This window comes from Vanellus vanellus (assembly GCF_965231255.1).
Source record: "Vanellus vanellus genome assembly, chromosome: 2".
NCBI classification, from domain to species: Eukaryota; Metazoa; Chordata; class Aves; order Charadriiformes; family Charadriidae; genus Vanellus; species Vanellus vanellus.
Window position 1 is genome coordinate 135,710,265 of NC_138906.1, and position 26,028 is coordinate 135,736,292.

At 40.6% G+C, this 26,028-nt stretch overlaps 1 protein-coding gene across 1 annotated transcript; it reads left to right on the forward strand.

Moving 5' to 3' along the window:
* Positions 1-2,969: 2,969 nt before the first annotated feature.
* On the forward strand, positions 2,970-25,641 carry PI15 (peptidase inhibitor 15; the record flags this gene model as incomplete). Its single annotated transcript, XM_082480080.1, has 5 exons — positions 2,970-3,242; positions 21,628-21,746; positions 22,007-22,139; positions 22,299-22,414; positions 25,506-25,641. 5 exons carry the CDS (start codon positions 2,970-2,972, stop codon positions 25,639-25,641), a joined length of 777 nt encoding a protein of 258 aa, XP_082336206.1.
* Positions 25,642-26,028: the final 387 nt, after the last annotated feature.

Sequence of the window (26,028 nt, forward strand, 5' to 3'; positions counted from 1 at the left end):
TTCTTATTTGAGAACTTATCAGTACAAGAGGTCTGGGTCAAGGCACTCTCATGCCCTAAGGCCTTTCGTGTTCACAATATATTTTTTGCTATTGTGCTTGTTAGCATTGCTCATAACCTTTTTTTTCTACATTTAGATGAGTAGTTACATGGGCTGCCTGTTAGACACGGAAACAAATAATTAGGCAATAACCACAAGCAATGGAAATAAAAGTAATCTCATAAACTGGCCTGTTCTTAGGGAAGTACAGCTCAATTTTATAGCTGTGAACGTTATGGCTGCTTTACAACATTTGCTTGTACATCCTAGCTGTTCTGGTAGAGCGCTATGTCATAACAGCCACAGGTTGAGTATTAGGAAATAATTATAGCAATCTAAAATGTGACTAATTGGTAAAACGTACCCTCTGAACTTCCTGAGATGTTAAGCTGGTGTCTTCCTTTTGATAACTTACTGCAGCTCAGATGAAATCAAAGGACCTGCGGCAATTCAAAGGAGCTGAGAATTCTTCCCGCAGTATTCAAACAATGGCAGGACAGTTCTTGACATTAACATAAACAAATACGCGCTTCATTTCAGAAGAAAGAAAATTGGATTAAACGAATCATCCGACATCTAGATCTGCAAAGACAAATGATGTGTCAAAGTTTCATGTATAGTCATGTAAAGGAATACCTGCAGCTGCACCGCAAGCAGCAGTTTTGGACAGGCTGGGTATACATATAGTAATATAACTAGCGATGATACTTTATACTTACTTAACACCTTTCAACACAAAGTACGTTACCAAACACTAGTTATTTGAGCCTTACAACATGTCTGTAAAAGACTATTATACCATTGTAGAGATTGCGCACAGAGATTAAATGGCTTGGGTTAGGCCACACAGCGAGTGAGCAGCAGAGCCAAAAGGAGAGCGTGAGCGTTGGCTGCCAGCCCCGTGCTCTAACTACTGGACTTCGCTTCCTTAATACTTAATTCCCATATTGCTTCTCTAACAGAGCTACTGAAACTTTTGAGCCCTCGATAAGTTCTGGTGTAATATCAAACCGGTCGTGTTTCTCTCTCCTCGTTCCTTTATGACGTCGCAAAATATTGTAGTTACAATTTTAAGGCTCTCATTTTACGGGTTGCCCCAGGTCGCCCAGCCCTGGTGGGGGATCAGCCTGACATTGTGTTGCTCCCATCCCCTGTCCCCAGTACACAATTGCTGGCTGCTGCTGCTGCTTCTCTCCGCTAGCTTTCGTCATGGCCTCAGCGCTATGCCCTTAGCTTTGCTGCGTGAGTGGCTGGACCATTCTGTGCCTAAATAATTCCAGCTATATGCTCGCTAATGCGAAACAGATGTCTCCCAGGCACTGGCGAGAGCTTTCGGTCCTGCTGCTCCCGTAGTTTCTCACGGGCAGACGTTCAGGTAACCGCCGGGGTTAGCCACAAGCCTGCCTTGAGTTTTGCCCTCTGTGCGTCTGTGCCTCTGAGGGGGAGCCGAGAGGGAGGAGGACGAAGGGGGAGCGGGGCGGGCGGGTGGGGCGGGGAGGAGCGGCACCCCGAGCATCCGCCGTGCGGGGCGATGAATGGAGCGCCGCCCGCCTGCCCGCCCTGCCGCCCGCTGCCGGCCACGGCCTGGGGGGGGTACCGGGAACCGCTGCCACCCCCCACCCACCCCACCCCACCGGACGGGACGGGAGGGGACGGGACGGGGATGGCGTCGCACAGATTCCGTTTCCTGTGAGTGGGGCGACCGCTGTCCGCAAACTGTTTCCCCGCGCTTCGTGCCGCTCCTTTGGGTGCTCAAAGAGCTGCGTGAAATCACGGCTGCCAAGCCAGCACGATGCTCGTGAAACGGGGGTGGGGGGTGGGGACGGGGGACACACACGGACGGAGAGGGAGGGGGGAACCCCAAACACAAAGGAAAAAAAAAAAAAAAAAAAAAAGAAAAGGTAGGAAGTACCGAAAAAAAGAAGTCTTGCATGTTGCCTCTGCACTATAGAAACTGGGGGTGTGACTGAACATCCAGACCACCTACACTCCGGGAATGCCACCCAATCGCGGTCTGGGTGCTTTGCAGAACTCCTCCCCTCTCGTTTTGGCTAAGCAGAGACCTTTAGAGAAACTGCCTGTTCTGGCTCATACAGACTGCAACATATAAAAGCTGTTAGCAGCTCCTGTGGCCAGAAGCTTCAAAACCAGCAGAGTTTTGTTCTTTGGGGGTTTGTAATAAGAGACACTCCACAAAGGTTCATACCATCATATAGGAAAGTGCTATATATACTGGGAGAACAATAGACTGTATTTTTTTTTTTTTTTTTTGTCTTGGTATTATCCAGAGGTAAGCCATTCAGCTCAGTAAGTTTGCTTTGCATGCAGTTTTATCAATGCTCATCAGATTTTGCTGAAGTTAAGATTTGAATGCTGTTTCTAAGATGTCCTGCTTTCATGCTTTATATACTTTCTTTTGCCTAGTAGTTGATCTGTGCCACATTGTGTCAAAACAATCCATATTTGGATGGATAGGCATAGCCTAGGATGTATTTTTCATTTTCAGTGGAAAACATTCTGTGAGGTTTCCTGCAGACTCACCGTTTAAGATTTATAGTGTGGTTTAGGGACTGAACTGGTGTGATATCACTGTCCCTATTTCAGGAATCGTACTAGCTCTGATCATGTAATTCACGGTATAATGATACTTCAGTTGGTCTGTTTGTAGTAAGAACATATCACTTAATGATAATATGGCTATGGAAAATTGCTCAGTAACATGTGTTTTGACTCTATTGATTTTATGCTTCTGATTTATGAGCTGACAGACAGAATCATTTTTCTGATCACAGCCTGCCAGTTCACTTTGTCTTGCTACCCAGATGTACAGAATCACATCTTTGACATCTTCTCTTCTACAGATCTGTTTTCTACTGCCCTGACTTAAAGCAGAGTACCTCTGTGGCCTATCTTTCTCCTTTGGCCCCAAAATGACAGTAATCACTGCAATCAGTTGTGCTTTCTTATTTTCCATTCTCTGTGAAACAAGTGCATTAGTGTTACCCAACTCCACTGACCTACTCCTGTCAGACAATAATTTCACTGACATTGAGACGGCTTTGGCAGCTCATCTGGACTCTGCAAAAATTCCCAAAGCCAGGCGGAAGCGCTACATTTCACAGAATGACATGATTGCCATTCTTGATTATCATAATCAAGTCAGAGGCAAAGTCTTCCCACCTGCTTCCAACATGGAATATATGGTAAGTGAACTTTGTTTATTTAAGAGTAAACCAAACTGTAAGTCAGTGATGTCATTTTCTTAAACAAATTGTGAGCGTTTAGCTAAGTAGACAAATGATTTTTAACTATTATTGCTTACTAAAATGTTATTTCCTTACATTTTTTAAGTTTCATTAACATAAGCAAGCAAAAGCTAAATACTGAACTCTGAACCTTTTACTTGCCCTGTTGAATTTTCATTTCTGTGAGTAGTCTCAATGAAACTTCTGGGACCCAAGTAAATGAAGTTGTGAGCTAATTGCTTGTTGGCCTGAGGAATAGTATGTGACCACAACATGTGATCGCATGCGTTGAAAGTGCTAATCATCTGTAGTCCCATTGCTTTTGTGGGGTACCCTGAAAGTCATCGCCCTGATGTATGCAAAAAGGTAGCCAATGACCATTTCTAATTTCTTTCACACTTAATACTTTTGGAGACAATATGGTAAAACTGTGTTTGCAAACTAATTCATTTGATGCACGGTTTGTCTCATGCTCATGTGTTTTACGTACTGCATATTGTTTGTGTGCACCTAATACTTTTCTTTTTCCATCAAATACCATGCTGCTTTTAAATGTTTCTCTAGTACGTAGGATTTCATTGTGCTCAAAATGTTACGTTTGTAGCAAGCACCTTTTCCCTTTATTGGCAAATACTCATTATGTGAATTATCTGTTCCTGCAGGTATGATAGAAGTTATTCATTCACTGTGATTTCATACTTGGCGCTGCTAGCTAAGGCAGTGTTTGCTATTTTGTGTTCCAACTTTGAATGCATGCATACTGTGGAGCTCTAATATTAAACATAGGTTGGCCAAGCAAAATTTTTTTACCTTCTAAGTAAGGTATTCACACTCTTGTGAAAGCACAGGCAAGTTGTGTCAGCACCATAATAGCTGCTTAAAATCACAGAGTTTCTCATATGACAACAGATGGTTAACAGATTTGAGAAACAGGACACCATCAGCTTGACATAAAAAGGGGATAACAGTAATAACAACTCCTCCTTTTTAGCAGCCAATGACTAACAATTTGGACATCTTTCTATCACAGATGTTACTTGAATCTGGATTTGATCACATAAGCCACTTAGCCCATCCCAGCAGCACCTCAAAATGCTGAACGCACTCAAAACATTGCAGGATGAAGACCTGTTACCATACCATAGGCTGAGTTTGAAGTTTGGTTAAGTGGAAAGGTCAGAGACAGAAAAAACAGAGAGGTCAGAAGTCAAGCTCAGTCATCATTTTCATTGCTGTGCTCTCCACTGACGTTTCCTTTGATTCTGCATAAATAAACTTTGTTGTAATGTCTGAGGGAATGGCAGCCTACCATGCCCTTCCTTGGCTTGTGTGTTTTAGAAATGCGCTCCTGCGGTTTGCTTAAGTGAAGCCAGCACCCTGTCATATTCCCCAGAGTTTTGTAAGTGCACTGTTTTTAGCCTGTTCCATAAAAAAAAAAACTTCAAAAGAGAAAATAAGCTTCCTTGATTAGATCTATTTCGATGCACTCATATGCATAAACTGCCAAGACGTTACTTATATTGGTTGAGTATTCTGCTGCAGCTTTGCTCTGCAATGGTGCTGTGCAAGGTTTGAAGTCAAGACTGAAGTCATGCTCTTTACAGCTTACATGCTATTATTTTCCTTGCCCTTCTTACTATGCTTTCACCAGTACCAACCAGCATAGGCTGTACCTGTGTTCCTATCAGCGTCAGCCCCGTCAGTGGTCTCAAGGACAAGGTCTGAGGCTTTCTTCAATGTTTGGTTTCCCAGTCCAAAACTACTTTGTGACTTCATGATGCAGAATTCAGAGCAGCACCTCAAGCTATGTAGGTAATGACCCAAAGCACAACTTGAACTTGGATCGCCAAGTGGCAGCCAACCCCTTTGCCACCAATTCTGTTTCAGAATTTAGTCAGTCTGTGTATGCCATGTAATTTTACAGAGGACAAAAAGCCCAGTGAGCACGTAGCTTGCTCTGCCATCTGCTTTGTAGCCATGGCAGCACCTACTTAACATTTTACCTCTGTTGCTACAGAAAGGTTTTGATAGAAAGGTCTTGAAGATGACATGGTGCTGTAAGCAGCCCGAGACTTGGGCAACCTGTGTATCAGTAATGCCCATTGGAATTTGCTTAGTCCGTTCTTTGGTCTCTGTATAGTTTCAGTGTATGGCAGAACACCTGTTGTGTCTCATGGGGACATAAGGTCGCTGCTGTTACACATAAAAGGTGGTGTGTCACTCAATACTCGTTTTCATAAATAAGACAACAAACACATCATCATTACCGGCAGACAACACGAACTGTGCTTGAAAGAACCTTACAGAGTGTGTGTTCCTGTCCTGAATGCTATGGAAAAGTGCAATGGTAGTAATGGAAGTGGCCTTTCCCATTTCCGCTAACAATGACTAAAAGGGATGTCACATGTTAGAGAGCTGGAATTACTTACAGATGCAGTAAATTGTGGAAAAGTCTTGTAAGTGTGTTGAAGTAGAGAAGGACTAAACAGATTGGAAGCACAAGAAAAAGACATTTTCTCATCTTTTCTCTGTCCAAAGTCACATTAAGCTGTGTTTTGTTCTTTTTCCTAATTCTGTTAGGAGCTCTGTTCTTCTCTTGAGTTGCTGTGTCACATTCTCACTTCTGTGCAGTTCCATTTGCTTTGTCATCTCCACTGGTAAGAGCTCAGGGTTTAGCTGTACAGGTCAGTTCTTGTGATTCTAGTTCTCCACACTCAACCTTTTTTTGGGCTTTTGTCCTTGACATGTTCTATTCCTTCCCCTGATGCCGTCTGCTTCTCACATGTTCAGTGCTTTTATAGATACTTTGAACTCCTTGGGCATTATTCTGTCTGCCCCTACTGTCTCGAAAGTTTGTGGGCTGCAGGACTTTGGATGAGAGGTCTCGAAGAATGGCTTTGAATGCACACACATTAGGCTGGGGAGGTTCAGATGAACACGGCAGTAACGGAGCTGGGGGAGTGTTTTCATTCTCTTTGTGAGAAGTGGGTCTCAGTGCTGCTCCAGCCTGCTGTTGGGTGCAGTCCCCAATGTAAGCGGACAGCTGGGGAGTCAAAAGCAAAGATGGGAGGCATTGTTCTATTATCAATACCTAGCAAAAGAAACAGGCGTGTCTCACGCCAATGAGACTGAGTAATCTTTCTCTTGGGATAGTAGCACCCTGTAAGTCAGACATTAAAGTAGTCCTCCTTTTGGTTCTGGTTCCGGTATTGCTGGTGCCTTCAACTGGAAGTTTTTCTGCAAGTACAAGTCTAGAGTCAGTGTGTATGTGAAGGAAAGTGAAAGACAAAGGAAACAACTCTCAGGCCTATAATGTAGAAGTGATGACCTCTTTTTTTCAATTTGGGCTGTCTTATGATACCCTTCATTCTTCTTCATCCTAAGACTGTCATTCTCCAGTCTTTGCTTGTGCTCTAAAAGCTGATGCCATACCTGCAGAAAGAAAGATTACACCATCCTTTTGGCCTGGCAAAGGGTGAAAATCATCCACTTGGCTTTGCATACATTTTCTGGAGAAAGCAAAAAGGTTCCATAAAATTCATGATTCAGAAGAAGTGAGGTGTAGAATTGACTGCAGCTCTCTAATGTGAAAGGTATGTAAATCTGCAAATCCAGGGGAAGTCTGTGAGCAAGCAAATCCCTTTCTCTGAACGCTAATCCTGTACTGCAGAGGCCTGTGTTGCCTTTCTGGAACATCTCAGCTACTAGGTAGGCCAGTAAAGATTTGCGATATGTTGCCAGCTGAAATTTGAGTCTCATAAAACATGTCATTTAGTAAGCATTGGTACTACCTTTAGGCTCCCAAAACATTGATTAATGAAATACCTGTTCTTATGAGAATCAAATGTCATTTTTACCTTCCCTGCAATCCTCCCCACTTGAGGCCAGTTTCTTAAAAGTCCATATGGTCTTTGTTGTAACCCACGTCACTGTGTGAATGCAAAACCTGGTCGAGCAGGTGCTTACATACAGGCATACTCTTTACAGTTTTGCATGCACCTAGCAGAAGCGGTAACTCTGATGGAGCTGGGCCTTAATGAGCATCGAACACTGTTCTCCATGGTATTCCCATAGGCAAAGTGGGAAAATCTCTTCTAGTAAAGCGTACTTTAAGGTGATCGAAGTAGCTTGTTAAAGAGCCGTACTGAAAGACAAGCTGTGAGTAGTTCACTGCTGGCTCTGCAAGGATGAGTCCTGAGCCCAGTACCAATCAACATAGTCATTAGTAGACTGGCAGTAGCATGTCTACTATAGACGGGGCAGGATTGCACACTCAAAAGCATGAAGCTGGATGTTTGTGGAATGCTGTGTGAAGATTTTAAGAGCAGAAAAATGGTCTAGATAAACTTGCATAGAAGATGTTCTGATATAGTTTCAATTCCTTTTTGTTCAGTGATTGCATAAATGCATAGTTGGGAAAATCTGCCCCACATCAAACATGTCACTTAGTAGGACTCAAAATAGTAAAAGGTTCCCAGACTAGCCTGAAATGAGTTAGTCTGGATACCCAGGAGTTATTTCATAGTAACTTAAAGATAGTTTCTCATGAGCTGGTGGCAGAGGAGCTGGAAGGGAACAGAGAATCTGAGCCTATTCATTTCTAGTAAATCCACATGAAAGACTGTGATAAAATGGACAAAGGAAATGAACTGTTGTTCTAAAAAAAAAAAGTAATTGTGTTCCAAAAGAAGCTCCTGTAGTCCTGTGAGGGAGTCCGTGTGAGTCATAGGGGAATTCTGTTCACTCTGTATGGCCCAGGAGTGACCTCCTTTCTGAGGTGATGAATTTGCTTCCTGTCCACAAAGATCTGCAGACAACTTACAAAGTCAGGTCAGAGAAGCAAGAAAACAACCCACTTAGTTGTCACAAATGTAAATAACTACATTACTTTTCACTCCTAAATTTGAAAGTCTTGATAAAATTTTCTTTCTGTTAAGGTGATCTTAAAAATGCTTTCTGAATACGCAGTAGGTGATGGGTAAGACAAAATGAAAAGAAAAAAAAGCCTACTTCAAGTTTTCCAAAGTCCAATTTAATACCTAAAGCCTTTCATGTGGACATGGAAAAAGTGAGTTAATTTGTTTTCCCCTCCCATTCAAAAGCATTTCTGATAAATAAGCTTCTCAACTTGTTTACCTATTTTTTGCTGTTGTCAGTGCAGTTTCTCACAAACCATTCTAAATCTTAGAGGACATTTTGTTCTTTAGTTGTTTGCCCTGGCTCATCTACGTGGTCCCACTGAAATCATCCATGTCTGTGAGTAAGGACTTCAGGGCTGGTTCCTTCAAGATTTATGTCTAATGAGTTGGATAGGGTCTCTTAATTCATATAGTTTATCCCTGCCCTGTTGCAGGACTTCCTTCTGCATTAAATACATATGGTTTTCATCTTGTCTACTTCTGAACACATATAGTGATGCTGTCTCAGTCACATCTCTTGGCAAATATCTTACCTTAGGAATAGAAATGATTTCCAAATGTCTAACCTAAATATTTCCCTCTAAAAGTCAGATAATTAATCTTTATATGCAATTTTTTACTGCCCAATAGAATTTCTCTCCTTTTTAATTCCAAACATTACCCTTTACATATTTACTGACAGTTTTCTTGGCATTAATTAAGATGCATGCATGCATATGATGTTTCCTTAATTTCCATGTGCATGTCTTACAATACTTCTGCATATTGCACTCCATTTACAGCTCTTTTGCTAAATCAGTGAACAGCACCCTTAAATGTCAAAGCAGATTATGGCCATCATTTTAACTATGCATGTTTAAAGACACAAGTGCCATAACGCAATGGAGAATTCACCCTAGAAGTTACTGGCAGCCTACTTTTTCCATTGAATAGCCCTCTTCCTGTAAATCCTACATACATGATAAAGGTTGAAATAAAGTAAACAGATGGTGAATCAGGGTACAAAGATCCTAACCTGCTTTTCATCATGACAGAGCACAAAGTAAATCTAAGTATGTAAGACCCCAGTCTTCTGGGAGGAGAAATATCAAGGAGCTTGGATCTTCCCCAGTGTAGTCCACCTATCCCAGTTTGCCATGGCTTTTAGCTTGCTCTATGCTGTGAATTCACAAGTGAGGTGAGAACAAATAAAAAGGGGTGTAAGGGAGAAATGTGTTCACTGGCTCCGGTTTCTCCCTCCTACCACTTATGTTTCTGTTTAGCCAACTCAGTATGTCACTTCTGCCTGGTGCCAAAACCCAGCATCAGGAGTGGCTGAAGATCATGGGCTAATGAATTCTGGAATACCAATCCTCTCAGAAAATGAGAAGAAAACAGAAAGAACTGATGTGGCTTTACATGGTTACAGTTAGGGGTGTCTGCCTGCATGACAGCTTCGAAGGGAAGCAGTCACTTTACAGCATATTCAGCCTTTTTCTGCAGTGGAATTAAAACCGCAGATGACAGTAGGCTGAAAGAAAGCAAGAGTAGATGGAGCTTCCTTTCTGCTAATTTTGGCACAATAGAGTTACCTAGCTCTCTTTTGCCTCACAGGTGAGTTTATCCACTTATCTGTTTCCTACTGCACCGGTGTCAATAACGCAACACTGTACTGCTCTTTGGCTACCAGTGAGATGCAGGATGCCTCCCATTTTTCCAGCAGAGTTTCATCTACAAAAGTCTAGGAACACCCATTCGGTCTCAGTAGCTAAAGTGGTGTTCATCTAAGGTCAAATCAAAGTGGATGCAAGCTATAAGAAGTACAAAAGCAATCAGTTATGTTCAGAGTGAATGACAGAAGACCTGTTCAAGAGTTGAACAAAAAAGACCTTTCCTGGAAAGTGCTCCTTGAAAAATCTGAAGAACTTCCCCCAAAACACTCTTGTTGATAAATATTGTGATAAAGAATGACTGTGTTAAACTCCCTTTGGTATTAGAGCTCCTTTCCAATGTTTTATTCATAAGAATTTTAAAACATCCATCTTGATGGTGTTTTAGAAGAGAGCATTTACGTTATTTAAATTTAGTATTAGTAGAAAGCCTTCTAGGAGTTTAAGCAAACAAAAAACCAACCTAGTAAAGTCTCAGATAGAAAAGCAGCCTGCCCAGAGCCCTCAGAATTAGACATTCCTTTATTATTAAATGTAGCACCTCTTGAACTTCTTGGCTAAAAACAGAGACAGGGCATTTTTCACAAGAAACTTCATCCAAAGTACACAGTACTTGGTTTCATACATGAATGGAGATGATAGTAACCTGAAACCTCTCAACATTTTTATCCTCTTCCCGTACCTGGAAAGAGAATCTGTAAAGAATAGACTATCTAGGTTTGTGGAAACGTGTATGCTAAAACCAGCAAAGATGGAAACCTCAGGATAACCACTTGTTTGCTTTTTGTACACAGAATACTGTCTTCAGCCCAGGCACCTCCATGTATGAATGCACCTGCAGGTGCCATGGGATGGGGTTTTGAGGTCTATTCTAACACAACTGAGAATGAACTGAGTTTGCCTCTCTATCTGTACAGTGACATCTGTTAAATTATGTCAAGGGAAAGAATCTTAAACTGAGCTTTCTTCTTCTGAGAATAAAGAACTATTGTTCATATTCTTTATCCTGCAGTAAGAAGCTGCTGCTATGTGTTTTCTTTTGTGTCATGCTGCCATATCTCTCAGTTAGAGCTACTTAGAAAATAATACGTATTTTCTTTGAAAACTTTTAAAGAAATTAAGAACATTTTTTGTTTTAATGAAAAATTTCAGTGGTTAGTAACAAAAATAGTAAAAAATGTGGGTTTTTTCATATAGAAGAGAAACAAAAAACCACAGAAGAAATACATTTTTTATTCACATTTTGTGGTTTTGCAAAAAGGCATTTTGCTCTGATCGTATTAAAAATGATAGAGGTCAGACACCTTCCTCTTCAGACTTATGACCAATTGTCAGGGTGACACGGAGCTAGACAAAGTTTGGTCCTTTTTGTTACCACTTCTGAGATAAGGTCTTGCCAACTAAAATATGCCTTGCAGTAGGTTAGGAAAGCACTGAATATTTTAAGATATGTAGCTCTGATATTTAACTTTTCCAAAAGCTAAACAAATAATAGCATATCAGGGAAGCTTATTGTTATTAAATCTGACAGCCTACCAATTTTCTGTGTTTCTTATTGTTTAAAAGCCTGGTGCCAAACATGAAAAGAAATGTGGACAACCTTTAGAAGAAACAAATTGAGTATTAGCAGTGGTCAAGCTTCAAATGATAGGAGTTTGAATTTGAACCAAATAGACACTCAGGAATATAAACTTCTGTATAAAAAATAGACTTCAATTTTCATAAGAAAAGAATTTCTGGCAATGAGGTTTCTTGGACATCTGTCTAGTGATGCCCTGATTACTATAAGACAAACCTTCTAATACTGAGCCCTTCAGAAGTGTGAATCAGATGTTTGGAGGTTTGGTTATATGAGGGTAAATTGACTATAAAGCATTGCACAATTTTTCTTTGAATTGCAGTGGAGTATCGGACAAGCAGCTTGACGTATTAACCCTCTATTTATTTGCAAAAGAATGAAGTACAGAAATGCGATTCCCATCAAGATTTTTTTTTCCCTAGAGGGTAGGCTTTGGCAATTTTCTGTGTAAACTTTCTAATTAGTACCTAATCTGTTTAGGAAAGGACTTGCACGTGTGGTAGGCACCAATTACAGTATGCACAGTAACAGGTGGCAGTTGAGAGCAAAAAGTATTCATATTCTTAGAGAGAGAGAGAGAGAGAAAGACAGCCTAGAATCCAAATGATCTCAGAGCCCAAATAAATATATACAGTTTGCCAAATCTGTCTATAAATTCCAATGAGCTCATATGTTTTCATCACACAGTATGTATTGAAAAAAAGTGAAGGCAAAGAGACGAGGCTCTTTCAGTCACTCTGCTGAAAAAGCGTGCAGGCAGAAGGGCTGGTGGGTTGTTTTATTAAGCTTTGTGCCAGACTTGGGGTAGTGGACGTGGTGGGGGATCCTACGGAAAGTCTCTGAACCTGAAAATGCTACAGGTTCGACTATACAAGTGAGAAGGGGAGAAGCTGTGCAAGGGACCCTTGCGTGCCCTGCACGCTGCTGTGGGATTTCTGAGAAACGGCCACCGCACGTGCAAGTGGTACGGCCAGTGCAAGGCTGCACGGCTGAACGACCCACGAGGACAAGACCTGCAAGGTGGAGGGCAGCAGCCTGCATCTGCTAATCCACTCTGGGACTTGCACTAGCAGCTGTGGAGTGCAGCTGCACAGATGGGCTGGAGATGTCGGATTTCATCCCTCAGCTTCCCAACGTTTTTCTCACAGGAAGAAATGGCTTGGATCAAGGTTTTCTTCTTTCCCGCTTGTTGCCATTCTGGAAGTAAGAGCTTCTGATCTTCACGTGGGCCAACAAGCAGAAGCACAGAAGAATAAAATCAGAAGTCTGAGGTAGAAAGGTTGGTCTTTTGACTGATCACTGCTAAAGGAAGGTCCCACTGGGCACCTTTCTGAGCTGCATAGGAGCCGCTGTGGGTTTGTTTGTGCCAAATAACAATCTGAAGATGCTAATATGAGTCCACAGTAAATTTATATCAATGACGGATAAGATACCAAAACTGACAAACAAATTGCCACTTTCTATTACAGCAAAATGTGACGGTGTTGCCATGCAACTATATTCAAACTGCATATCCCAACATTTCATTTGCAATCTCATCACGCAACTGCAGCTGTGGAAAGAAGCTGTTGAAGAGGAGAGTGATTAAAACAGTGTAATTCACCTGTTTCCTCTGGCTTTGTGCTCAAACCTGTACCTGATGTTTTTGTCACTCTGGCTGTGCCGTTGGTGGCAGCCAGCTTAGGGGCCAGTCATGCCACAACTGTGGTGGCATTATGGGCCGCAGCCCATGCCTTATGGGCACTCAGGGAATTCCTAGGAGGGTAGTGAGTGACCGGGATGCGTATGTTTTGCTTCAAGTACTTGCTTTGCCACTGAGGAATATGCAGAAGATTAGCCTGGCTGATATGTCATATTAAAAAAATCCCACCAAAAAGGCACAGTAAAGTACTGAGGGCTGCTGCTGGTATTTAATATTCAGAGCAATGCTCTGCTGAGGTTCTCTTGTACTCTTGTGCAAGTGAGGGGAGCTTCCTTGCTACTGGCAATAAAACTAAGCCAGGAAAGATTAAGGATTATGATGGCAAAAGAAGAGTGGAAGCATGGTTCTGTATTGCTTGAATGCTTTAAAATGATGATTAGCAGGCCCTGTAGGCTCCCAGGTTAAAAACATATCTTTATGGATACCCCAGTTAGCCCATCTCTCCTAGCTACACAGTCTGTCAACTGGCAGTCTCAGGGAAGGGCTACTCCTACTTCTCCATATCTTTTCTTGTTTTCTTTGCAACGAGGGGTGTAAAGTTAGATGCTTCTAAAAACATCCAGTTTACACACAGGTATCCACATAGAATAAGAAAGGTATTAATACAGTGCATTACTGTGTATTCTGCTCACTTTGCATTTAGATCACCAATTCTTGCTACCTGTTACCATTAATAACCATTTCAGAGTACTTGCAGAGAAGAGGAGAGTCCATTGCCATTTGCTTTGGTACTGATGTATCTCTCTCATACAACAAGACATGCATCAAGATATAGCAATGCTAAGTCAGACATTTTAATTTGTCACTGGAAACCTGCAGTTTGAACTTCTGGGAAGGTATCTGATTAATCTGAAAACAGATTAACTTTTGTATCTGAAAATCAGGTAATGAGGAAAAAAAAAATTAAAAATATTTCTGCTTTCTCATGGAAAGTCATCCTTGGCTAAATGGTCATCCCTATGTGAATAGTACTTCTCCTTTCTCCATAAATTGCATAATGAAGAACTAGACAACCAAAGGGCAGGTTGATTTTTTTTTTCTCGCTCCCCATATTTGTCAGGAGTGATGGATCTCAACTTTGTCTTATTCCAAGTTCAGAACTTTAAGAACAACTTACAAAGGGGTGCAATTCCAGGTGATAGTATTGGTCATTCTTTCTCAGGTGTGGCATCTCTAGTGGGGGCAACTAAAACATTAGTTTTCAATTTACCTTTTCAGCTCTAAAGATATTACTGGTTTAAGTATCTGCTTTACTTGAGAGGTATTCTACTGCTTGAATCAGTCTCTTTTTTTCTACCTGTAAGAAAGCTGAAATAAACATTTTCTCTGTGTGTACTTTATTTTTACCTTTGAAGTACTGAGTTATCAGAAAAATATGATGTAACATCACTCTTAAGGAAAGTAAATGCAGTAAAGCGTTGACAGATCTTACTGATGACTTTGGAAGAAACCAGTAGTTGACTTCTGTGGGGGAAAAAAAAAATAAATGACAGCACGTTTTGCAGAATTTATCAATCAGATCATAAATCTGAAGATAGGTGTCAGAAACATGTAAAGTGAAAATTATGAATTGTCTTTTTTTCTTTGACAGTGTGAAGAGATGTGATAGAAATGGATGCCCATTTTGATATTTATAAAGCAGCCAGATTATATCTCCATTTTAAAATTATGGAATTTTGAAATTCTGATTATTTTTCAAATAGTGAGGAGATACCCTCTTGCAGAAATGGGAAAAAAGTCATTAACATTTTCTAATATACATAAAAGCAATTTAGGAATATAATATTTTTACACTTGCAGGGGTAGGGATTGATTGTTTTTAAGAAAAGCATCCATCAAGTGTCTACGTGAAGTTCCAAGACATTCATCCTTTTCCTTCTTGACTTAGCTAGTGATACTTTGGGTGATCTATATCATCCCAGAACTCATTTACATCACTCAAAATATGAGAGAAAGCCTTGACAGATTAAGGAAACCTTCTCTCTCCTCTGTTTTTGCAAAATGTTTAAAATGTTCTCTCTAAAGCAGTGAGAAACCTGGAGGCATGGAATCAAGAAAATAAAATAGTAGTCATACATAGCCACTAGTATGATTGAGCTTCCTCTCCAATTTCAGCAAATTATGAAATTAACACCTATATTCTGTATTATGTTTCTAGCTCTTCCAGCTGTGGAAAAATCTCTCAGAAAATTACCTGACATAGCCTTTTCTCCAGGTGTTGGCATCCTTTGGATGGCCAAGCTGAGCTCTGAGAGACACGGACTGCTTCCTAGAGCCCTGTGCACTGCAAACTGGCATCTCACAAAGTCAGCTTGAAACCCAGTGTTTTAGTACTGGTTCCAGGCAGAAATGTTGTGGTGCCTGTGTTTGGACTGTCTGACTAAGACATGTTAATTTAAGGAAAAAACACAGTCATGTGATGAGCTTCACTGATATTCAGTGACTTGGGGGTGATGGTTGATGAGAAGTTCAACATGAGTCAACAATGTGCGCTCGCAGCCCAGAAGGCCAAACCCATCCTGGGCTGCATCAAAAGAAGCATGGCCAGCAAGGCGAGGGAGGTGATTTTGGCCCTCCACTCTGGTGAGACCCCACCTGGAGTACTGCGTCCAGCTCTGGAGCCCCCAACATAAGAAGGACATGGACCTGGTGGAGCAGGTCCAGAGCAGGGCCACGAAGATGATTGGAGGGCTGGAGCTCCTCTGCGATGAAGACAGGCCAAGAGAGTTAGGATTGTTCATCCTGGAGAAGAGAAGGCTCCAGGGAGACCTTATTGCAGCCTTTCAGTACCTAAAGGTGGCCTACAGGAAAGATGGGGAGCGACTCTTTTATCAGGGAGTGTAGCGATAGGATGAGGGGTAACAGTTTTAAACTGAAAGAGTGTAGATTTAGGTTAGATACTAGGGAGGAATTATTACCTCTGAGTGTGGTGAGAGTGGAACGTGTTACCCAGAGAAGTTGTGGCTGCTCCATCCCTGGAAGTGTTCAAGGCCAGGCTGGATGGGGCTTTGAGCAACCTGGTCTAGTGGGACGTGTCCCTGCCCGTGGCAGGGCGGGTTGGAACTAGATGATCTTTCAGGTCCCTTCCAACTCAAACCATTATATGATTCTGTAATTCTATGATATCCAGAGGTCCTGAATCAGACCTTACACAAGAAAAAGATATAGTTTCCTAACCTTTATATAATTACACAGTACAAATAATATGAAGCCAGACAAGAAGGACTCCAACGTGTTGTGCAGTGAAACTGAGAGGTGCTATATGAAAATGTCTTTAAGGAGGGTCTGACATTACTATTTCATCTGGACATACTGAAGACCTATAGTGAATATACGCCCCCTGCTTTAATAAAGTACAGGTTCCAAATGACATGGTTCCTTGATACCATCAAAGTCCTAAGGCCTGATGTTTCATTAGCACCAACAATGGGCTCCAGACCCTGAGAACCCTGCTTTGAATCACTGCTCTGTTTTAGTCTGTGTAATTTAACCAAGACTTCGTGTATCCATCATTCACAGATGTTCTCAGCAAAGTTTGCGTGTTCAGGCTGTGCTAATAGATGTTGCGCCAGTGCATTTAAAACCGGGAATATGAAACTTTTTACTTTTCAAGTAGAATTGCGATAGGTTAAATGTATCCAGAGTAGCAGTATGCTTGCAGTGATACAGCAGTCCTTTAGAAAGTTTGTAGTGATAACAAGTGATTCGGATTAAGAGAGCTCCTTTTCCTTTATTTTGCTTACACTTGTTCAATGTTTTCTACTTACAAAGTAGAGAGGTTGCTGTCTGAAGTACTTTGTTGCTTTCAGCTTTATCTCCTGTTTTGCAACAGGGTTTGCCCCCTAAGATGTGTGTTGAGCAGGGTGTCAAGAGAAAGCTACTCCATTTAAACAATTGGTATTAGTACAATTGTACTATTGGTACAATTCTGACTGTAACGAGAATGAGCAGAAAAACTGTGTTTCTAGCTTCAAATTATAGTTGAAAATGGTTATGTACACCATTGCTCAAATTAAAGCATAGCTGTCAGTGTAGGAAGGGAATGGCCAATGCTGTGGAGAGATTTTTGTAATATTGTAGTTGCTTCTCTTCTTTTTCTTCATCATAATATTTATTCAGCTTCACCATCATTTAAATACCTAAGAGGATAGCTGTGACCAGGACATCCTGTTCCAACAAAGCTGTTCCAACAAAGAACAAAACGGCAAGTCTATCGCTTTTACATATAACTTACCTAAGAACGGCTGGGAGACAGCTATAGGAAGGGAGGATGAGAGGGAACTGTGACCCAAAACAGCAAAAGGCTTCCTTTGGGGATCGAAGCTCATTTCTTGGGCTTCGAGAAATTTCATTCAACATTAAAGAAATTAATTAAAATAAAGCACTCCATTGCTTGTTATACATTATGGGAATAAAAGAATTCATTTTACTATTTGTTTACAGAGTGAAACAAACAAAAAAACCCTCATCTTGGGTGAATGACCTCATTGGCAAAATTCCTGCTGACTTTATTAACACTAAGATTTTAGACCTAACTCTCAACCAGCGTGAGCTGTGTGAGTGCAAAAACACCCCAGAGCTGCCTCATAAAGCCTCATAAGGTGGTCTCTGGTGTTGAAACTCCCCATGTAGAAGCACTGGCCTGTACCCTCAATTCAGTCCACTTGACAGTTTTCCAATTAAGTGTAGTTTTGAAGTGTAGTTGCAGGGAGCGGTGCAGAAAGCACAGTCGGACAGCTTTCTAGGAAAATAATCTTTGGCTGAGGAAAGAAAAATAAATTGGCCAAAGGATGTTCGCTTCAAGTTGCCAGTGGAAGTGTGGTGAGATGTTTTAACTCCATCGCAGCTCAGTTAGACCCAGTTGAGGAGTGGGGAGGGTTTCCATGCTGGACCAAATAAGTGATCTGGAGAGTTTGGGGCGGATCTTTATACTGGGTGGAAGGAAAGTGACTGCTTCCCCAACTACTAATGGTCTAGCAAATGAAGATTTCCTATCCCCAGGGAGAGAATGAGCATAGTTTGGCACTGGGAGTTTGCATGATTAGCATTTGAGGATGAGTCACCTCCTCAGATCTTGACCCACTGAGTATGCAAATCTCTCCTTTTTCTCTTTTGCAATTTTGTGTTCATGTCAGGTAGTTTTCTCTAACATGTTTAATAGAAACACTGGCTCAGCCATCATTTCAGAGCTTATAATTTTGTTTATCTCAGTGTTTTTTTGAACTCTTTGCTAATTACCTTGAGCTTTTTAATTTCTCCTCATACAGAAACTGCCCCTCCGGCTTTCAAGTTACTTTGGTTTCTCTTTTTAGGATATTTTTCTATTTTTTTATATGCTATTTATCTGTATACAACAGCAAAGCCTCATGGGTTCAAAATATCTACATGTCTTTGCCCTGTTCTCTTACATGACCAAAAGAGGGGACTGAACTGAGATACAAATTAGTATAAGTGTGGACTCAGGATCAGACTTTAGAAAAGGGTGAACTAACTGTACAGTTTAGAATATTTTAGGTCATTATGAGATAATAATTTTTGTGCTTCAGCCCATATTAATTATTTGCCTTTTCTTGTGGTGATGAACTAGAGCTAGTCCTAGAGGGACTGACATCACGTTTTCTTCTAGGACATGAAGATAAAATAAGGAAGGTGAAGCACTTCATCCCCCATGAAATACAAATGATTTGCATAGCAGGAGGGGACTCTGTACATGGGCTTTTCACAAGACTGCTGATGAAGGCGCAGAGAAAATGAAAAGATGCTGCATTTGCTCTCCTCCTATTATTTCTTTTTCAGTGGTGGTTGGTTTTTTTTTTTTGTTTGCTAAAAATTTCGTATGTCCAGAGAGTGGTCATGAGTGAACAGATAACGGAAAGCAGAGTGCACTATATATCACAGTAATGCTTACTTGCCAAACTCACAACTTTTTAGTTAAGTTTGAAACAACCCCCTAAAACTTTACCAATCAAATGCTACAGATGATTCATGAGAAGCAGAAAATGAAGCTGAGGAAAAACGAAAGTGGACTAGCAATGCTCTCACTCTCCAAGGCAGGGGCCATGCCTAGTTTAGAAAGGGCATTAATAGTGAAAACCTAATCCAGTCTTCACATTTCTTTCAAACACCTAACATGCTATTTTGCGAGGCAATTTAGTACGTGAAAATATGCTGGGTGGAAATCAGGAGCTCGGTGCTATTTGTGCAAATACAGTACACATTTAGATTATTGTGGGACTGCAGCCAGGTCACTTGGGAGCAAGCACGCAAACCTCATGTTCAGCCTCCTGGCAGGGAGTGCTCGTGCCAGAAGCATGATTAATCCCAGCAAAGGAGGGTGTTTATGGGGTGTCACAGCCCTGGCGGAGCTGCCCCCTATGGCTGCACACCAGGCAGTTGTGTTTGGAGCCATGCACTGGATCCGTGTGCTCCTCCATTCCCCTAGGCCTGGGAAGGCTCCAAACACCGATTGTGGCCCTGCTCTCAGGCACACTTCCTAGGCACACTTTTATGCTTGTACCTACTGTTGCCCCCTCTTTACACCCTCCTTTTGGGACAACTGATATACCACAGGGATTATAAAGAGTTATTTGTATGCTGGCCACATGCAGCTAATTGACTTAACGTCAGAGATACAAAGCAAACCAAATGTCTGTACGCAGCTTTCTTCGTCTTGGGCCCTAGAGCATTTCCTGGGTTTTGGACGGAGATGTAGCAGCCCCAGGTCCCCTCTCTCGTACCCTAGTGCTCCAGCTTAGCCTTCTCTTCCCAAGTTATAGACTTATCTCTAAGTCCTCCAAGAAACTCCCTTCATGTTTCAGAGCTGAAGTCAAAGTATTTCCTCTCTTGAAGACCATTCCTTCTTAGCATGCTTCTTCCTAACACTTCTCTGTTTTGTCCTTTTACCGGCAATTTTCTTTGACTTCATCCTGGAACCTTTTATGAACATGTATAAAGTAAATCTGCTCTGCTTTAAGCACCATCCATCTTACTTTCCATAAGGTGGTTCCACTTGAAATGAAGATCATTTGCATTAAGGGTTCATATTGATCTCTGTTGCACTTCTTTAGCTCTAATCTAGGAGGTACTTCACCCACTCCATAGTAGCAAAAGTTTGGTTCAATGATACAGCCATTTCATACAGTTTGCTAAATTTTGTCCTTTTCACTTAGAGAAATTTCACAAACTACCAGACAGAGTCAGGGCATGAATTACTGCCCCAGTCCGTGGTCTGCGGTCAGTCTTTTCACTCTGCAGCTTAGAGAAATTAAAACTATGAATTCAATGTTATAAATCATTATTAGCTCATAGAACAGAAAACATTTGTGATGTGGCCCACCTTATCCTTTGATAAGTTTATTTCTGACTTTGCATCTTATTTCATATCTCAGACAGCATACTCTATTTTGTAGCCACTCAAGATTTATGAGTTTGGGTTTGTGTTTGAAAAGCTGCGGTGGGCTGGGTAGGCAATTTTACCACATTCTGTTCCTGTCTTTCTACTTGCAATTCACTAAATCTGTCCTGCACCAAAACACTCCCATTGGGGTATTCAAAATGCGCTTCTAATTCCAGGACCTAGAGCCTACTTGGGTATCACTCAAATATGAAGATATACTCGTATTTGCATGTATTTGTAATATAACAGTGAGATATTCTTTATCTGGAGATCCGGCAGTGCAGTAGGTTCTATTGCTGATATCTTCATTATTGCTAAGGCAAGTGTATTTGCTGTGGAGAAAATAGTGGAGTTACAGATCAAGCATGTAAATGAGCAGGAAAAACATTTAAAGGAGACAGCGTTTAAGTTCACTTGTCATGTTCCTACCATTGGAGGAGAACTTAAAAAGTCAAATTGTCTCTTCTTACAGAGCTGTTATCTTTTTATTCCAGGCAGGGAGCAATGTCAGCTCCCGTGCAGAATAAAATGATGGAACTCATACCACACCTGGAAACTATCTATAGTCTTTGCCTTTGTGGAATCCCTTTTCTTCACCTTGTGGCCTCAAATATGAAAACCTGCCACACACACTCTCTCTGGCTATAGATGCTCCTGAGATCCTATTTCAAATGCTTTGGGGTTTTGTGGAGTATGTAATACCTGTGCTGAATTGTTCTTCCCTGTGTGCCTCTCCTTCTTTTTAACTTCCATCTGAGTCCCATCCAATATTTCACTCATTTCCACACATGGATCTCATCAACACAGAAGGAAAAATGGTAGGAGAATGCCTGCTCAGGGAAGGGATTTTCCAGAAAAAAGGGAGAGATATGAATACTTGGCTTCCTCTGATGACGTGGACAGGAATTCTGCCCAGTGTCAGGGCAAATCCATGCTGCCCCACAGTTTTTTGAATTCAAGGGCTCTCTGCCTAGATTACAGATCTGATGTGTTATGATAGTATATTTGTGACTTAAGATACTTGCTTCTTGTGTTCTTGCCTTGTGATCACTATTTGTTTTTTTCTGTTCTACTGCTAAGCATATTTTATTTTGTCAGGTTTGGGATGAAACTCTTGCCAAATCTGCAGAGGCTTGGGCTGCTACATGCATTTGGGACCATGGACCTTCCTACTTACTGAGATTCTTGGGCCAGAACCTATCTGTGAGAACTGGAAGGTAGGCAGATACCCTTCAAAACAGCTTTTGAGATCCATATCTTAGACTGATGCAAGTGTCATCCAGTATTCTAGTAATAATTGATATCCATCTATGTTCATTTGGCTTAAGAGTATCATGCTTAATACTGTGCCCCTAGTGATATGAGGAGAAATGGGTATTTAGGTGACTTGCATCAGAGGGATTAGCAGCAGAAAGTTCCAGAATACCTAGATCTAAAATGACATGTTTTTCTTTCTGTCTTTTAAAAAAAAAAACAGGTATCGATCTATTCTCCAGCTGGTAAAGCCGTGGTATGATGAGGTGAAGGATTATGCTTTCCCTTATCCTCAGGATTGCAACCCCAGGTGCCCCATGCGATGTTATGGACCCATGTGCACCCATTACACACAGGTTATATAAATTACATTCTTCTATTCAAAATCTACCGTCCAAAGCTGGACTTTTCTGTGATATATTTATAGCTCTCTCTCAAATAAATGTGTGTGTGTGTGTATATATATATATATTTCTTTTCAATTTGGACTTCACCAATAATAAATATTTATTCAGATGGTTTGGGCCACTTCCAATCGTATAGGCTGCGCAATCCACACATGCCACAATATGAACGTCTGGGGATCTGTATGGCGACGAGCTGTTTACTTGGTATGCAACTATGCCCCAAAGTGAGTTGCTTTCTTTTAATGTTGTTTATTTTTATACTGCATGCATGTTTTGGTCCTCTTGTAGGACTGCTTACTCCTTTTTCTGCAGCTTGACCTCTGTGCTTTTTCTGCGGGCTGCTCCTTCATTCTTACTTTACATCTGAACATACAGCAAATGCATGACTTTGGTATACGAGGAAGAAAAGGAAATAAGTCAATGTGTATAGAACAAAACCAAAAACTTGTTTTCTGTTATTGTTGTTATTATTATTATAATTCTTTTTGTCTTCCTCCTTTGTGCTGTCTCCACTTTACTTTCAATTCCTTATTTCTTCACTGTGTTATATATACTTATGGTGAGCTAGACTTCCTCAGGTAAGCAGTTCCACTGTAGCTCAGGCCCTTGACTTACTGTGAACACATGTGGTTGCCCACAAGATACCTTTGCTTGTGACCATGCTGCATCACGGCATCCGTAGTATAGATTTCCCAAAAAGTCCATCCATCTAAGCTCAGTGTCTACAAATCTCATCTTGCGTTCCGTATTAGGGTCCTTCAAAGTATAGGTCATAGACACACATAGGTGGCCCTATATCAGGGAGCTGTGCAGACGACTGTGTTAGGTCGAAATGAAGAAATTACTTTTCTCCCAGCTTTTCCTAGATATCGTCCCAAGCTTACATCTGGGTGCAGAATGAATCAATAAAGTGTGGCTCTGGGAGAGCTTTGATTTGAGGTCTGGTTTGGACTAGTGCTTCAAAAGCAGCATGAACAGTGTAAATGGCTGGTTTCTCTGACTGTATAATATTAGGCAAAGCCATAGTTCTGTATAGGAATCTAAGTATAATTAATTGAGCATGTTTTCCATAAACTCTCAGTGGCACAGGTCCATTTGTGGTAAAGAATATGCAGGAATATGTCATTATTCTAGCTGTTACATGAGTAAAAGAATTTTTAAAGATTTTACAACTTAAAAAAAGACAGGATTTAGTAAGAAAACTTGGAAAAGAAACCCTTTTGGAAATTAAGGAGATTTCTCTGTCCTTTTGTCTTTAATATCTACTAGAAAAGACTGGTAAGAAATGAACGTGAGGGGTATCAGGCAGCAAAAACTGTATCTTCCTTTGAGCTCAATGACATAGACAGGGTGAAATCAAAGTTTATAAGAGAAACCCAAATACTATTTTTTATATATCTCCATTTGAAGAAAAAATATTAAAATTTTCAATCTTCATAGAATACATCTCTCATGTTCATATATAGGAAAATAACATTAGACGTTATTGAAAACTGATGCATTGTTTGTGTATCAGTTAACAATGTATTAATGAGATGTTATATTTTCTCAGTTTAAAATACCACTGTATCTCAAACAGCAAACCAAAGCCTGGAGTTACAAGCTTCTTCTCTGGAAGAGATTTTTAGTAGACCTTTCATTCATAGGTAGTGCAATTGGGATTTTCACATCTGCTTCTTGCACGGTCACAAAAAGGATATTGAGTGGTCGTGTCTGGCTTAAGTTTATATTCCTAAGAATTAATTAATCTGAGTTAAGGATATTGGGCTTAGAGTGCTTTGGCACACATACAGAAGTGTCTTGGCCAGCCGATAAAGGCTGTGTCCTTCTGAGCGACCAGCACATCAGAAACTCTTCTGAAGAAGGAGGGGGTGAATATAGCAGCCCCAACTCGAGTTATTAGTATTGGAATTTGGCAAAGAAGTAGGATTTAGAACTCCAGTAATTTTCACTGATGCCATGCTGTAATGCTGAAAAATATCTATGCTTCTGAAATAATGAAAAGAAAAGTTAAGGAGGATAATTCCAAAGTTTAGAAAGGCCCCGCACCTGTTTATCTAATGGACTCACACAAGTCAGCCATGCATTGCATAGCAAATAAAGCAGAAATCAGCTTTTAGCAAACTCTGCATTTCCATATCTGTTATCAAATTGAATATATTTCCTGACCACTAGTCTGCTGTACCCATTTGGAAGAGAAGTAGGAATCAGAAAATTATTTGAGAGATTCCTACTTTCTTCCAAGGCACAATCCAGACCAGGGTTTTTGATCCAATGTTATTGGCTGGGAGGTGCAGGATGAGAAAATTTTTCATAAATACTTGCATTACTCACTGCTATACCACGTCACATGCAAACTAGAGGAAAGTTCTCTGCTCAGTGAGACATAACATTTAAATAAAAATCTAATTTTAACTTTCTTTCTGCCTACATCACGAGTGTTACATGAATCTCTAAAAGCCTGGGGTTTATATAAAGCACCTAAAAGTCTGGATGCATTTTTCAGATTTTTCTAGATCTTTCAGAGTTACCTCTTTTCACACGATCACTCTCCATACTTGCACCCCTTTTCCCCAGGCTCTATTACGCAGCTCTGGGAGCCCTCCTCCTCCTGTTATCACCTATGAGACCCCTACAAACGTCCAAATACAGTTCTTTTTAATATGTTAGTAGTGTGAATAGTTTTCATCCTCCCTTTTCTTTAACCACTAATTCAGCATCAGGGCTTCACAATGTGGACCCACGGCAGTGAAACCTGAGAATAAGATTTCACTCAGTTCATTTTTCTGCCTTCCAAACCCAAGATTTTAAGATAACTGGCAGACAAAAAAGTGCTCAAGGAAAACCTTGCACCAATCCTCATGTTACCAATTTCTCATAAATATATGCCTCTGGTAAAAAATACTCTGTCCCAGGCTTGGAATGTCAAAAATCACTTGTCTGTAGCAAAAGCAGGAGGACTGGGACTTCACCACAGACACTAAAGGATGGACACTGGGGTGACATGGTCATTCTCCTGCGGGTTTCTGGGAATCGGTAGATCAATCTTTGTCAGTAACCTCCAGAAATATATTTTTTTATATATTTTGGAAGTGTTAGGTTAATGGTTGGACTCGATGATCTTAAAAGTCCCTTCCAACCTAGACGATTCCATGATTCTCTGATTCTGTGATTAATGTCTGTTTTCAGTAACAGGGCATTTATAGGATATCACTGAAGACATTAACTTTAATCACTCAAAACAAGTATGATTTAATGATTTTTTTTCTTCCTCTCTGAAATTACTAAGCATTCTTTTTCCTTTTTTATTTTCAGGGGGAATTGGATTGGAGAAGCACCATATAAAGTAGGAGTCCCATGTTCTGCTTGTCCTCCAAGCTATGGAGGTTCTTGTACCGACAATCTTTGTTTCCCAGGAGTAACATCAAACTACTTATACTGGTTTAAATAAGTTAAGTTTTACATTATTTTTTAAAAAAAGAAAAGGATGAGTAACAAGAAGCTTGTATATTGAATTTTGCACATATTATATATAGAGAGATATTGTAATAATACTCTGATGTTTTCTTTTTGTATGCTTTTGTATAATTAGCTTTCAAATTATAGTGTAATTTGGTTTTAACACCTTGGGATTTAAGACTCGCATTAACCCTTTTAGATTAACATTTTGTTAACGGAAAGCAAACTAATTTTCACCTTAGCAAATGTAGCTTCCTGAAGATTAGGTTCTTTAAAAGCACATTAAAAGATAGGATATGACTTCCTTTTAAAAATAATAGCTCCAGAAAGAGAAGGGTCATTGTTTAATACTGTGCTCTAAAAATGGAGTGCGATGTGC